Raw genomic sequence first — 17,244 nt, 5'->3', positions numbered from 1 at the left:
CAGAACTTGACTATAAGCTAACACATTAAGTTTAGGGGATGGTCAATACTATATTTCTGATAGCTTCCTAGGGCGGATGTGGATTCCGATCACAACGGCTGGCGAAACAACTTTGCTCACAGGAAACAAAACAAGATTTAAACGAATGAGGAGTAGCAATAATACCAAAGAAGAGTAATACTGTGAATACAAGCAAAAAGAATTTCAAGTGGCAGTTAATATAATTTTGAAATGGAGTAAAGGGACAGAAGCAAAATCTATAACCATAAGAACAAACGGTTAACAATTCTACATGATAAATAGGATTAAAATTAGCAAATCATGGATTAGTTAAGCAATCACTAGAAAGGAGGCAAGAAGTAAACGCTAAGGAATACAGAGATCTAAGGAGTCAAGGAGGCAGACAGCTAATAAATAATTTGTTAAGAAATCAAAAAGGTGAAGAAAATACGGTAGGAGGGGGAGGAGATGGGGATACGTATCAGAAACAGGAAGAAGTGGGCATTATGAGTAAGAAGTTTTTAAAAAGTAGACAGAATGAGAAAAGAGATACCCAGATTTAAACATAACATGAGACAAGATTAATTAAAGAGTAAGGAAAGTAAGCAATCCTATGAGAAGAAACAATCTGGCAAAAAGATAAGGCACCTAGATAAAGAAATAGAATGCTAGTATAGATAAGATTACCTTGAGTCGTGAATACCGAATGGCAAGTAAGTAAAAACACTATGGAAAAATAAGGCGTACGTGGCTTTTGGAATAAATTACAGAACCATGTGATTCTCTAACTGTTTCAAGGATAAATTGAAGGTAGACATTGTCAACAAATATGGGAAGTAAGAGGGCATTGGCATACTTATCTGAATATATATGAAGAAGGAGTTTGTCCAGAAGACTGAGTGAGATTAGTCATAACCCCCATCCCGATAAACAGGGAGCCATTAGCATCTTACGATGAAGGGGCATACCTTGACGTTTCAAAGATGGGCAATTTAAATTGACAACACAGGATTTACCAATAGGATCAATGGGTATGCAGGAAAAGATAGGTTCCGGTTTGGGAGAGGAACCAAGGCTAAGTAAGGAATGATTATAGTAGGAAGGAATGAAGAAAAAAGGACGTCTTTGCTTCGTGTATTTAGGAAAATGGTCCGACAGGGCCGACCCAATGCTGCAGATACTCGTATCGGACTAGATGGACACACGACTTCTTGGAAGCATCTAAATGAAGCAGACTTCACAAGTAAGTTTGCTGGATGGAGACTCGGAATGGTCTATGATAACGAAGTGAATGAGATCTGTTCGTTACCGAAATACATACCGAGATAAGGTGGATACGACTGGAATGAATTTTGGCAGGTGAAAAATTTAGTAGGTAGAATAATTTAGTCGGTGATATTACGTTTAATAAAGCTTTGACAAGCATTTTAGTAAAGGTATTATATTGAGGACAATCATATTGCATTTTTTATTATTTTTGATTTATATTCATAATGCCCGCTAAATTCTAGGTGTTGAAACGATCGTTTAAATGAAAAAATGGACGAGATAATCGGCATTTTAGTTGATTTTATCTTAATAACCCACCATAGCAAGCTTAACACTTATGACTGAATTCAATAATAGGGATAGAGGCAGTGTAGATCAAATCACGGGGTTTTTTGCGATGTTGAAATGAAGAAAAATCACAGAAAACATTACAATGAGATCTTGAAGACGTCGTAGTACTACATTAAACTTAACAGGATTACAGCATTAATTTTAAATCAGAATAAGTTTCACATTTTTAATAACATTTTGGTGGAATATTTGCTTCAATACATTTATGTTAGCCATCCATCTACTCTGAGTTCAGCCTTTAATAATCTTCAATGTCCACTTAGTTCCTTCTGAATTTGCTCCAGTGATTTGCATTTTGTTTCTGGGAGCAGAAGGGTTATGAAGGCGACTCCGGCAAGTGTACAGGAAGCATAAAGCCAGTAGGCACCATACGGATGAGCTGCCACCGAGATGGGCTCGAAAGTACGAGTCACTACGAAACCCAAAAGCCAGCAGAAACTTCCAGCAAACATCCCGGCAGCACTTTTTGCCTTACTAGGAAACAACTCACTCAAAACCACCCAAGCAAGGGGTCCTAGTCCCAAACAGTACGAAATGATATACACTATTAATGAAGTGACTGGGAGCCATCCCAACCCAGATGCTCTGGATTGTTCCTCCAAGTACGAATGAGTACCCAAAGTATAAAGAGCGACTGCAGTGACGCCACAGGATATAATAAGCAGAGGTCTCCGGCCAGCTCGGTCCACCAGGATGGTTGTACCCCATGAGGCGAATATTTGAACCGCGCCGACGATCATCGTTGCCGTACTGCCTTTCATTGAAGAACCTCCCTGACCGCTACCACTCAGTATTGGCTCAGCATTGAACAGCACGGCATTGATTCCGGAGAATTGCTGGAGGAACATGATGCCACAAGAGAGGAGGATGGCACGTCTGTTTCCACGAGTTCCAAAAACGTTTTTCATGGAATCGATAATATTAGAGCCACGGATTCCCGATTCATCGATAGCGACGGAAATATCTTCGAGCTCCGAGCTAACATCGACTCCTCCACCCCTGAACCAGACCAAAGATTCCTCCGCTTCTTTCTTCCGGTCCACGGCGAGCAAATAATAGGGCGATTCAGGTAGGAAGAAACAGCCAACTATAAAAATGATAGGGAATACTAGATCCATCCCAGAGAGGGCGTGATATGACACAAATGGACCGATGGCGTATTGCAGCATGATCCCAATGGTTATCATCAGCTGTGGGAGCGAACAAAGTGTTCCGCGCTCGGATGGGGACGCACTCTCAGCGATATATGCAGGACCCACCGTTAGGGCGGATCCGGTTGATATTCCTGCCAGAATTCTGGCGGCATAAATCGTCCCTGGGCTTGTGGCCACCAATGTGATTATCCATCCGATGACCGCGGGCAGACCTCCCAAAGCAATGATGGTCATCTTGCGCCCGAAGCGATCGACAAATATTCCGCCTAGAATGGGTCCCAAGATGGCACCAATCGTAAGCAGCGAACCCACCCACGATGCCTCATCATCGCTAAGTGGATGCTGCAGCGGCTTATAGGTGCCAGAATCTCCTTGCAAACGCAGGAGCAGCGGAGAGGTCCATCCGAGAGCGCACCCCGCACTCAGACTGGAGATAGTCACTAGTACGAAAAAAAGAATTATGAGGTTATATACTAAATTTGCATCATTTTAGCAGTTCTTTTTCGCCAATACCCGAAAACTAAACAACCGGAATATTTTGATATTACTTCAATTGATACCTTGAGTATGGAGAACAGCATGACGTTTTATCAGATAACAAAAAACAAAGAATACATTTAAATGCCATTTAAAGAGCAGTAATTGAAAGTTTATTCCTAAAGAAACTCATTCAAAATACAAGGTGTGAGTCCGGGCTGCAAAGGAATCAATTTGAAAACACTCGATGCCCTCCCCACTGGGACCAGACACTTTTTGCAGCCATGTCAATGAGGAACAGACGCTTCGAGGACTATCTTCCATCTGGCTCCCACCCTTCGACCTATATGTGTGTAGTATTGGTGATCCCACCCAGGAGCACTGGTCCTTACTCCCACTAGCACAGCTCAAGGGGTCATTATAATGTAGAAGCCCTTCCACCACATCAAGGTTTTGAGCCTTTTGTAGGGATATATAAGTTTGTGTGTGTGTGTGTACACGATATATATATATATATATATATATATATACAGGTATATATATATATATATATATATATATATATATATATATATATATATATATATATATATATATATATATATATATACAGGGTTCGGCCGGAAAATAAGTGTACTGAGCTCAGGAAAAAAAATTTATTACACTTTTACATATCTTAAGCTAATATTCCTCAAAATAGGACCCTTGTGAGTCGATACACTTGTTCCAGCGGCGTTCCCATTCCTGGAACGCTCCCGCGAAGGCATCATCGGGAACCTCTCGAAGACACGTCGTCACGGCCTCTTTGACGGCGTCCAAAGTCCCGTATCTCGTTCCTTTCAAACTCCTCTTTATCTTCGGGAACAGAAAGAAGTCCGGTGGTGCCAAGTCCGGGCTGTAGGGCGGGTGCGGCAGCGTTGCCACGCCGTGCTTGGCCAAGAAGTCCGACACGACAAGCGCGGTGTGAGACGGCGCATTGTCGTGATGCATGGTGTCGTCTCTTCGACTCCGGGTCGTACTTAAAGATCCACGTCTCGTCACCCGAAACAACTTTCTCTAAAAAATGTGGATCATTTTTGCAGTGATCCGCAAGTTGTGTCGCGATTTCCAAACGATTGAGTCTTTGATCATCACTGAGCACTTTCGGCACCAACTTTGCACAAATTTTTCGCACCTGTAATTGCTCCCTAATAATCTCGTGCACTATTGTTTTTGGCACATTACACTGCTCTGCTATCATCCGAACACTAAGACGACGATCAGAGTTCAGTACATCGCGAACTTTTCGCACATTTTCGTCGGTGAGTGTCGTTGATGGGCGTCCAGGCCGTGGTTCGTCGTCGACCTCTTCTCTGCCCTCCACGAACGTCTTGTGCCACCGAAAGATCATGTTTCTGGACATGGCTGACTCCCCGTAAGCCTGGTTAATCATACCGACAGTTTCGGTAGACGATTTCCCAAGCTTTACCGCAAATTTGATGGAATAACGCTGCTCCAAAAACTTCGGCATCGCGTTCCGTGACGTGGGTCGAGCGTGGAGGTTCGCGTTAACAGAGCTCCTCACTACACCACAGCTCAGAGCCGACTGCCTTTTTCAGCGTCGCTTGCCAACATACCCCCCTCCAATCGCAGCCCGTCAGAGCGGTGCTGGGCGCGCCTGGAGCGGCGGGAAAAAATCAGTACACTTATTTTCCGGACGAACCCTGTGTATATATATATATATATATATATATATATATATATATATATATATATATATATATATATATATATATATAAGATAAAGAGGAGTTTGAAAGGAACGAGATACGGGACTTTGGACGCCGTCAAAGAGGCCGTGACGACGTGTCTTCGAGAGGTTCCCGATGATGCCTTCGCGGGAGCGTTCCAGGAATGGGAACGCCGCTGGAACAAGTGTATCGACTCACAAGGGTCCTATTTTGAGGAATATTAGCTTAAGATATGTAAAAGTGTAATAAATTTTTTTTCCTGAGCTCAGTACACTTATTTTCCGGACGAACCCTGTATATATATATATATATATATATATATATATATATATATATATATATATATATATATATATGTATATATATATATATATGTATATATATATATATATATATATATGTATATATATATAAATATATACCTGTATATATATATATATATATATCGTGTACACACCCACACACAAACTTATATATCCCTTCAAAAGGCTATATATATATATATATATATATATTTATATATATATATATTTATATATATATATATATTTATATATATATATATATTTTTATATATATATATATTTATATATATATATATTTATATATATATATATATATTTATATATATATTTATTTATTTACTTATAATTAATAAAAATATATGGTTAGTCACAAGCGAGGAGATGGTATGTAAATTTTATAAACACATAAAGGCATTCACAATTTTGTTTGTTGAATATTTCGCTGGCACAACCACCGTTTTCAACGGAAGGAAGAAGACTTCAGTTTTCTTCCTTCCGCTGAAAAAGCAAGTTGTGCGTTTTACATGCCATCGTTATGTTTGTGATTAACTTTATACGAATACATATATTCTTACCTGCACACATTTTATATTATTTCCGTGGGAAATGCTATAGTTTAAAAAAATGTCTTACATAAAACTCTCAGATTTCCAACTCGCATATTAAATTCAGTATTTCAGTGGATTATTAACAACCAGAAAAATAGGAACTTTTAAACAAAACAAAAAATTAATTCTAGTGCCTTGAATGTATTTTTTCTTGACGCACTGACCGCAAGTATGAATATTTCATATTAATGGCTTCATAAGTGGATCATATGCACTATCATAAATTGGAAATGTATTTTTTTATACTGAATTAGGGAGTCAATCAGCTTGTTATGTCAACTTAACATATCCTACATTTTTCGCAATACCATAAATTTAAAACTTAAATTAAGAATCATAATAATAATTTGAGCATACATTAATTGAGGAAAACGTCGTTTATTTCACATTTTATCTCCTCTCCATTTCATCTAAAAAGGAAATACTGAAATACACAGTTCAAAAAAATCCATAATATAATGAAATAACATAAAAGAGAGAGTGTATTGAGATACCTTGTAGCAATACTATCTAAGTCACCAATAAATAATCCAGGAGAAGTAGTTCATGTATTTCGTTCTTCAATGATGAGTCAGAAATCCATCGCTTTACCGAATTCACACCATGCGTTCAAATGCCTCTCAGGCTATCGTGCGTAACACGTTTATAGATACCAACTATAAATTATTACCTTTATAAATGTCTAGAGTTATTTCGAAGGTAGCCACTGGTAATTACATCTCATAAATAAGTATGAGATATAACATAATTAAAGCTGATCGCTATAAATAATTATTTGAAACAGGCAAAGGAAACTGCACATCTATACAGTCCCCCGTGTACGACATAAAAGCATCATAAATTAAAGAAATTTACTCCATGGATAATTGTTGTACATCTACCATAAACTTTAACGAATAATTTTTCAGTTGTATCGTGGTTTCAAGGACAGCGAGGTTACATCTCTGAATAATTGCAAAGCGATAATAGCTAATAACAGCAGCCTTGGGTCTGCCGGATTTTCGAAAATATTGAACCCAATTTTCACCATCAAGACAAGTTATTTGAAGAGATTTCATGCTTGATTAGAGATTTCAAATTTTTTAAATGGGAGCGCTAGCGGGAAGCGGAAAACTCGTTGCGCTGGGGCAACGCGTTTCCCGCGTACTAATAGGCAATCCTTAATGAGTAAACGCGTTACGCGTCAGTTTCTGGGAAGAGGTCTGTGGTGCGGATGCCTCTCTGTTGTTGTTCCCGTGTACTGATTTGTGAAGATGAAACACATTGAGATTCGAGCGGTAATTAAATGCTTCGTAAAGGAAGGTACGAAAGGAAAGTAAATTCATGTCGACTTTTAGAACACTCTCAGGGACTCCGCTCCTTCATATTTAATTGCTGCCAAGTGAAAAAACGAGTTTAAGTTTGGTCGAGACAGCTTAAATGATAATCGGTGTAGTGGTCGGCCAAAATGGTCCACCAATTCAGAAATTATTGCAAAAGTGCATAAAATGGTCGTGGAGGATCGCCTACTGAAAGTGTGTTAAATCGTTGAAACTGTAGGGATGTGATCTGAATGGGCATATCACATTTTAACTGTGGAATTGGATATGACAAAATCATCTGTTAGATGGGTGCCGCGACTATCGACGCAGGATCACAAACGCATCAGAATTGAAATTTCCGAGCAGTGTTCGACCCGTTTTAAGGGCAACCAACAAGATTTTCTGCACCAGTTTGTCGCTGTAGATGAAACTTGGGTCCACAACTGTATTCCAGAGACAAAACAGCTGTCGATGTAGGGGAAACATATTGATTCACCACCACTAAAGAAAGCAAAGGCAATATGGTCGGCCGGAAAGGTGATGGCTTCAGTTTTCTGGGATGCAAAAGAGATTCTGCTGATTCTTTTTACTGGTCAAAAAATTATTGAATAATACTACGCCAGCTTTCTGAACCAACTCCTACAAAAGATACACGAAAAAAGGCCAGGTTTGGCAAGGAAGTAAGTCATCTTTCATCAAGACAATGCACGCCAACACACAAGTGTCATTGCTGTGGCAAAAGTATGTGAACTAAGATATGAATTATTGCAACACCTGCCTTATTCGCCTGATTTGGCTCCATCAGATTTCCATCTCTTCCCAAAGCTCAAAATTTTCCTCCATGGACAGAGATTTTCTTCACATAGAGAACTAACAGCCGAAGTAGATGGATATTTTGATGGCTTGAAGAAATCTAATTTCCAAAATTTGATCAATATATTTGAACATCACTGAATCAAGTGTATTGGTGTACAGGGAGACTTCATGGAAAAATAACTAAGTTTCACTGAGGTAAGTCGTTTATTTCTCTTCCACTTCAAGAAATTTTCAAAATACTCTCGTATGTGTACTTCGAATGAACCTATTACGGTCACTGAGAAACGTCTTGTCAACTTCATATACATGAACATCCTGCAAGGGATCTCAATCTGACATTTAGATAAAAACACAAAATACTTATGCTAACCTCACAACACCCACTAAAATCGGCAAATGAGTTAAAAAAATAATCGCAAAGTTTCCTACAAAATGAAGTGACTAGGGGAAAGGAGTCATTCTATTGTTCACTCTGAGTTCTGATGTCTTTAGGTGGAAATCATTAATTTTAATTTACAAGCTATAATCTTTAAGTATTTGGTAATCTAAGATTATTGCGGAAGGCATTCCTTATATCATCAAATCTCCGATAAATTTCCCGCAGTCCATTCAGTTCTAATCTCCTATATTTCTTTATAATTCTTTGTATTTAGCCTTGTAATAGGGCATCCATACTCATTCAGGTTTCCACAGCCTATTGCTGTAAGTCAATTGAACAGAAGAGGCAATCCTCGCGCTAAATCATACCCACATACTTATCTCTGCTGGTGTCATATCTGTTTCATGGCATTCGCTTCCACATGGATATTCTGTTGCAACACTATTTGCAACACAGCGTACTAAAGACAACGCAGCAGGAAACCTTACCCAATGAGGATGTATCATCTATCTTGAGCCATGTCAATCTGTCTTGAGACAAAAATGTCTATTCAGTTGCAAATGCTTTCCGTGTAATTATTATATGTCTCTGAAACGATTAATTGACGCGTGTTTACAGAGTAAGTTAATATTTTAGAGCATTTATAAATTCTTCACTTCAGTATTAATGCGAAACTCCCATCAAAAAATGGACACATCCATGATGCCATTTCCAAGAAAGTTCTGTATAATGAGACAGACAGTAATAATACTACGTTGTTCGTAGTATTTAGTGCATGCAACGTAATATTCACGATAAGCTACAAGCGAATGTTGATCCAGGAGCATCAACATTCTTTTGCGAAAACATCACATTAACCAGCTATCAATTATGTTTTATAACATAAAGCCACAAACTAATGGTTGCACGCAAATTGTTATAAATGTTTTTAGTGGGTTGGTAGGTCTGAATTGATACAGCCTATACCATTCCTCCAAACCAAAAACACAACATGAAATCGTGAGTTGCAGTTAGTCCCTCTTCAATTTCGCATTCTTCTCTCTTCGCTTCATTCCATCCAACATGCCTATTCCAAGCCAACCCCTTCCTCGTTTCACCAACATTCTCCCCACAAATCACACTCTTCAACATTCCTTCGCCAATCAAAACGCCTTTATGCTGTCCTTTTCATGAAAACGGAACCTAAGGGCTATTGTGCCACCACAGGAGTTAGAAGGTTGTCCATTATGATCCAGTAACCATGTCAGGCACCTCTTTTCAGAGGACATCCATTACAACGACAGAGTCAAGGAAGTCGGGGGTTTCAAGAAACCTTGACGCATGTTATGCACGTATGCAGTACTTCCCTTTAGATAATAACAAGTTAGCTGTGAACAAGGGGATTAGGGTGGTGCGGTGGCTAACGTGCAGGCTTCCCACCGACAGGGCTCGGGTTCCAATCCTGGAGACAACAAATATTTTTCAGAGGTATCCCGATCCCTGCTTGAGGTGCTTCGTGGAGAGCACTTAGAGTGAGTACGACGTCCGTCGGATGGGACGTTAAACTGCGTATTCCTTGACGCTTTCGCTGACGCCGGGTTTCTCACCTTGCTGTCGGTCGCCTCCCATAAAAAAACTACTAAAAACAGGGAAGAAACTGTATATTATCATATGCCAATTAGAGCTGTGCTACCTCATTTGTACAAATTAGTGGAACAATATGAACTAGAGCCAGATTGTTGAGTAATATAAAAAATAGAACTTCCGGTCTTAAATTAGATAATTCATTACTAAGCCACCCATAGGGGTAGCTCAGCGCCTTCAGGAGTTAATTCGTATAACTTGATATAATCCCGTCAGTTTCTAAACTCACGCTCCAAAACTCGCGCTACTTGGCCCCGGAGAAGTGGTTGCTAAAGTCAATCCCTTTTAAAACTGTAACATCCCCAAAGAAATCCATTATATTAAATGAGGAATATTAGATATTCATTTTCTCCATTCGCCAGCATGCCAATATACCTTAGCAATCTAAATATTTCAATTAGCAAAAGATTTTGAATGAATTTAAACATTTGAATAAAAGATTGACTATTATTCACAAGTTTTGGGTTTAAATCGCTTGAATAAACAACGAAAAGGTAATTCGAAAACTACCTTCCGGTGGCCTACCTCTGGTACCGCTGGCGATCAGATTCTTCGCCAAAACATATTTGTCGCTAGCGATTAAATCTTGCGCCACCTGTGATGACCTCTTGCCTTACTTTTCACGACCCGTCTTTCATTTGAATTCGTAATTTATGCACTTGCCTGAAATCTACTACCAGTCTCCTGAAATGTCACAATTTTAACCACTGATGTCGAATTTCAATTTTTCCAATTACTTTAAAGTCTTCAAAGTACTGTTCTTGGGCCTCTACACATTTTTTCCAGCGACCCTGCCATGATCGGCGAAGAACCCGGAAGGCGTCTTCGGGGACCTCTCGCAAGGTTTTCGTCATGGCTGATTGGATCTCTTCTATGGGCGAAAAACGGGTACCTTTAAGGGCTACCTCAATCCGAGGGAACAAAAAGAAGTATGCTGGAGTAACGTCAGGACTATAGGAGGGGGTAGGGCAGCGTAGGCACCTGGTGTTTTGCCAGCAACACGCGGACTCGTAGCGCGTTATGGCAAGGTGCGTTGTCGTGATGGAGTTACCAGGGAGCGGAGATGTCTATCCTCGTCCTGATGACTCTTTTTCGGAGTATTTGCAGCTCATTCACGTAGTTGGCAGCGTTAACTGTCTGTAATTGAGGAAAAAACTCCTTATGGATTACTCATTTACTGTTGAAAAAGACAATGAGCACTGTTTTCATTTTTGATTTGCTCATTCTAGCCTTTTTGGGCTTGGGGGGCAGGTCGGTGTGCCACTCAGAGCTTTGGCGTTTTTTTCTGGGTCGTATTCATAAACCCAGGTTTCATCAGTAGGGATGACGCTGTCCAAATAATCAAGTTCATTTCCAATACGTTGCAAAAGTTCACTTAGAATTTCCCCTCGGTTGATCTTTCGTGACTGGGTTGGTGCACATAGGTTTAGAATAACTGACGTCCTGCCACTTTCACAGCTTGGAGAGCACTGAGACCGATTGCGCGGCAAACCTTAGCGTATGTACATACTGACGAAAATAGGGGTATAGTTGATAGTGCGATAATACAATAAATTTAATTTCATGATCACTTACTCTGATATTTAATCCATTCTGCCCATATAAGTTTTTCTCTGCTCATTTCAAGCCTCTAAGACAACAAGTTATTTATACAACATTATTTTTGAACCGGAATGTTGGTTTGATCAGTGAGGGTAGGCCACGCCCAGTGCTAAGCTCGACGTCCTGTGAAATTCAAAAATCAGGGCTGTAAGGGGGACCAGTTCCTTTCCACCTGTGCCACCTGGTTCCACCGGTACCCGAAAAACCACACAGCTTGAGGATGCTGAGGGTGCCCAGAGGCGCGCCACTCGGAATCGAATCCAGGCTCCCCGGTCGGTAGACCAATGCTCTACCCACTGGACTACCACGTCCCCTGATATTTTATGAATGGAAAATAAACGCCTGATCAGAAGACTCCAAGGATGCCTCCCGAAGTAAAGGATGATTGATGGATTGGAGGAAGCTCAATCAAATAAGTAATGATTCAGTTTGCCCATGCCCGTCTTGAAAAAACCACTGACATTGAAACCTGTTCCATTAGCGTGTTTGTATACAATTAGATCAACAGTTATACGGATATTATCTTTTCATTCTTCGCTTCACGCATTTCGCTTGTTATGCTTTTTTTATGAAAGACAACATTGGAATGATATCTCCCCGCTATACATGGTTATCTCGAGGTTTTCTAACACGGAAACGATTAGCACAAATTCCATTCACCGGTTGGCACGACTATGGCAGAAAGGCAAGCAGCGCACTCACCCACGACGGCGGCGTAATATTGAGGGAGCTTCTGCTTCACCGTCAGAGACTTGCTGGGTACCTTCGGATCCGCCACTCCACTCTCCCCCATTTTGGAGAGGTTTCAGCGGCCTTCCTTCCTTTTTTTAGCTATAGAATCACATCAATGACAAATGTATAATAAGTAAAATTGTAAATTATAGAAATCATCACCAGTTATTGAAAAATGTATTTAAACTGTCACGTCAAGATAGTAGGGCTAATCAACGATCGGGCAAAGCCAAAATACAGCTCAATTAATGTCAGCAAGTTTTGGAACTACAGCCCTAAAGGCGACAAGTAGCTGGAATATGTAGATAATAAATGAAAACTGTGAAATAAGCACTGCATGTAATTGAGACATTCCACGATACATGTCGTTCAAAAGCATTCTAAAAAAAGGCGTTGCACCATGACAGAACCCTTATACTTTATAACAGCTTTAGGCATTATATAGGTAATGTCAGTTTTTTTATCTTAAGTTAAAAGGAAAATTAATCACAGACTATTTAGTTAAGAATTAAATTCCACATTTCAATATTTCATGTACACTGTTAGGAAGAGAAAAACCAAAATACTGATTAATAAGGACTATGCATACGTTTGGTGAAACATGATAATTGTAATAAAGCAAATAAAAGCTTTTATGTTTCTATATTAGCTATAATAATAATCCCATCGCCCAAAAAGAAAACTGTGTTACAGTGCTGGTTTGAAGCAGGTGATATACTGAAGTAAAAGAAAACATATATAGTATCTTCCCACCAAATGTTTTATTGGGCATGACTAGTTTCAACACATCCGCGTCATCCTAAGGTAACTGAATTTTCTGAAGATGGCGCCAATGTGTTGTATTGCCAATACACCTCAAAGTTAAGCCTGAAAACACCGAATATAACTGACAATGTACTTGAGAGATTGAAAACTAATAATTTAACTGAACAGAGATTGTTTTACTCATGACAGAGATGGAATTAAAAAAGAAAATTTAATTGGTCGAAGATTGAATTCTATGTGAATGGCGAAAGGAAGAAGTGAAATGCGTACGTTTTAATGGCGGAGGTCGCGCGTTTCTCGCTGGGGACGGGCGCCTCCGTCCGCGGGATCGGGGCCTCTTACCCGGAGTATTCGCAACCCGCAGCACTGGCGAGGCCTTTCACGGGCGAGGCCGCAGGTGAAGGTGGACGAGGACTCGCTCGAAGGCCGGGCGCATGTGTTTCTCGCTTCTGACTCCGCTGAAGAGGTGACGGAGGGGCCTCCGCGATGGAGGAGGGAGATCTCTCGGCCACAATCGCCGCCGTAAGATAATTGAGGATTTTTTCCTTACTTTCTGCGGTATCTTTCCTTCATTATTTCTCTAATAAACGGCATGATTATAAAAAAACGCACCTCCCAGCCGTCGAGACAAAACTCTCGTCGTGATTTGACGCGCTGTATTTTCCTCTTCTGATGCGCCAATACCTCCTCCGGTGAGATATTGTAAATTGGCATCAGTAGCAGCTCATTTAAAGCGGGCATTACGGCGGGCGTTAATTAAGCTCCCGCAAGACTCGGAGAGCGGCGTACTCCCATTCCCACTCGTCACTTGCATTTTTGTTCCTGTTTCTTGGAAGTTTTACCTTGGCAGAGAGAATACAAGCACCCATTAATTATAATAATACGCGGAATTTTGCCAGCCTCAGGACCCTTCAGGATTACACGTGAATGTCACTTCATATCTTTTAATGTAAATGCAAACATTTCCTTGTGTTTGTTTTGAAACAACCTCACTAATTTCGATTATTCTTATTTGATATTTCAGTGCCAACTCTGATTAACAAAATAAGAGTTGATAACCAAATTATCTAGCAATTTTGATGAAGATTTAAATATTTATTAATTATTTTTTTACAGCAAACTTGTTTTTAATTACGACTTGAGCAAATAGTAGCCAGTGATACCGCTATAAAATCTCCCCTCTCTCTTCTTGGAGCTATGGTCCTTGGTGGGTCTTCTCCTCTTCCACAGTAAGCTTTCAATTTTCCTCATCAATAGTTATTTCCACATTATGTTAATCTGCCGTAGGTTTGCATCTCCATCAACTCAGCTTTGGCCCGCCTCTTCCTCTTGAAGAGTGAATCAATCCTTTCTCACGATATTCCTCTACGCTTCTGGTCTTCCAAGATTCTCTCTATTCTTGGAGCTTTCACAAAAGAAACTACAGGCATGCATATGCATTCCCAAAAATGAATGAATTAATTCGGCTTTTATCTAATTCTTCCTTCATCATTTTCACTTTTAGATGTTTTCCATAGTATCCGTCAATAAAATATTTCAAGTGCTTTCTCACACAATACCTTCAGTGCCCATGTCTCCTAATCATATTCAAAAATCGGTCTGGCCAGACTCATTCATATCTTTAGGGTTGTATTACTTGCGATAAGGTAGTTCCTGAGCAACTACTTATTTTTCAGATATGCGCTCATGCCAAAATGTCCTACATCCTATGCATAATACCTATATTTCCCTTTTTTCAACTCATCTGCTTGCCTCTTTGATTTGGTCGATTTTGATCCTCCTGAGATTCCTTCTAACTCCTTCCCCTAACTATTAAGTCCCGAGATGCTCCGCTCTATGATTTGGGCAGTCACATGCATTTGGCCTTATTTTTAATAAAAATGAGCAATTTTTTGTCTCTTCCTTTACCATTTGCTCACTTATTTGTTTAAGTTTGCTAATTGAATATGTAATAATTGAGATGTCACCCGGTCTTTCCGAAATATTTGTTCTCCGTTCTGATTAGCCACATTCATCACGGTATGCAGAAGCGGATCAAATAAAATAGCAGAGAGCCATTACCCAACTCATGCGGTAAATTATAATTCTTCACTCAAATATAATTTCATTTTACTCTGCCCTTAGTTCCACGCATTATTATCAATGATCATAATAGGTACTACGAAGGGAAATACTAAGTAAAGTGACTATGTGTTTTGTAGAGTTCATTTTGGTTGACGCTGGCTACCCTAAAAAAACCAACTAAAATAAATAAAAATCAATCATGTTTGATCTTCTTATTAACATGATTTTAAACCCGTAATTTATTTCTGTAAATAACTGCCCTATCAAATACATGCAAATTGCCAAAATGATGGTCTCATTTCCAAAATGTTTATTTTACCCAGCATTGGAGCTAAACATTGAGAGCATTAGAGGTGGTTATCGTACAGGCTTCCAACCCAGAGGGCCCGGATTCAAATCCTGGCGGTGTTTAATATTTTTCAATGGTATCTCGATCCCTACTTGAGGTGCTTTGTGGAGGGCACTTTGCGTGAGTACGTCGTCCGTCGGATGGGACGTTAAGCTGCGGAACCCTTGGCGCCTTTCGTAAAGAGTAGGCTAATGCCGACACCGGGTTTCTCTCCATCCTTCATCCTTTCCTGTCCATCCCTAATGGCGAAAATGACCTCAGCTGTCGGTTGCCTCCCCTAAATACTGCTACTACTCGTGCCTAAACCGTAGTCCCCCACTTCATCACCATCTCTTCCTTCGCCTACCGTCGCATTTCAATACCCCTGAACAATGACCAAGTCCATCGGTTCTGCTTTAACCTCTGCTAGTAATATTCTATCCGTTGCTTGCTCAATGTTGACCACGCTTCTTCCTACGTTTTTATGCAATCTTATGGAAACCCCTCACTGGTTCTCGTCTCTTCCGTTTCATATTATTCTAATTATCACTCCCATAATCCCCGCAATCCTGCCATCTCACCTAGCATAAAGCTAAAATATCTATATTTCCTCTTTCCATCCCTCGCTTAATATTCTCTAATTTTCCTTGTACTTAACATTGTCCTATTATTCCAAGTTTCTATTCTGACTTATTCGGTCTTCTTCTCTTGTATATTCTGGTCTTCTGCTGTCGGTTTTCCATTGCAAGGTTTTAGTGAGATAATGACCACAGAAGCCTTGCCTCTCCCGCTGCCGGGCTCGAAACACGACCGATTGGACCGAGTCCCATAGTTGCCAGGATTCATATTCTCTATAGTGTCCATCATTTTGTCCTTGGGAATAGTAATCGAGATGGTATCCCGTTGCCTTCCTCAATAGTGTTTTTAACGTGACATCATCCTTTGATACTCATAATATATGTCTGAAATTGTATGCATTAATGTACGTTAAGTAAGATCTAGTACTTTACCGGTATTTTGCTTGATGAACGTTGAATGGATGTTACCACCAGACGAATTACCAACTTTTAGCAATTTCCCTTAAAGATAATACTCATTTTTTTGTCATTCTGGTTAATACTTCTTCAATCCATTTCCTCAACCGACTCCCGTGTTGTGTCCTCTTGAATCGGAAATTATAAGTATCATACTATGGCAAACCCGTAAAATGTAGGAAAAGGGTGAATTAATCACACCGGTCTACGTCTAACCCCAATGTAATCAAACTGATATATTTCTGAATTTCAAGGAAAATGTTTTGTAACAAGGCAATATTCATTGATATTCCATCTATTCTTAATTTTCGAATCGTCTTTTTTTAAAGTTTATACATGTATTTTATTTTTAACACAGAGATATACATACAATGTGATACTCATAAAATAGATTATTATCCTTTTGCAGATATTTAAGGTAAATACTTCATTCCTTTATAACGGTTACATTTAACAATGAACTAACAAATCTTATACATTTATTAAGAAAATATTAAATGTTTACATACACAAAAATAACACCAATGCAATGTCAATGACCAATCAAGCTGAAATATCTGTCGAACGAGAAATACATATAATCCCATTGACACTAATGTTTCAACCTTCGCCGACTCCATGCTTTGGACACTCGCATAAGTTTAATAAAGACAGTTACATGGCAAAAAATTGAAATTTGAAAGATTAAAATCCAAGATACTTCCTA

General features: G+C 39.5%; 1 protein-coding gene across 1 annotated transcript; it reads right to left on the bottom strand.

Annotated features, from left to right (window-relative positions):
• Positions 1 to 1,822: 1,822 nt before the first annotated feature.
• LOC139687658 (facilitated trehalose transporter Tret1-like) lies at positions 1,823 to 12,408 on the bottom strand. The gene is made up of 2 exons (XM_071584898.1): positions 12,318 to 12,408; positions 1,823 to 3,214 (listed from the first exon to the last, which is right to left on the bottom strand). Exons 1-2 carry the CDS (start codon positions 12,406 to 12,408, stop codon positions 1,869 to 1,871), a joined length of 1,437 nt encoding a protein of 478 aa, XP_071440999.1. The 3' UTR covers positions 1,823 to 1,868.
• Between the last annotated feature and the right edge of the window lie 4,836 nt (positions 12,409 to 17,244).

Source organism: Hetaerina americana, unplaced genomic scaffold (assembly GCF_022747635.1).
Source record: "Hetaerina americana unplaced genomic scaffold, ioHetAmer1.1.p SCAF_2, whole genome shotgun sequence".
Lineage (NCBI taxonomy): Eukaryota > Metazoa > Arthropoda > Insecta > Odonata > Calopterygidae > Hetaerina > Hetaerina americana.
This window is presented reverse-complemented; position numbering and strand designations above follow the sequence as displayed.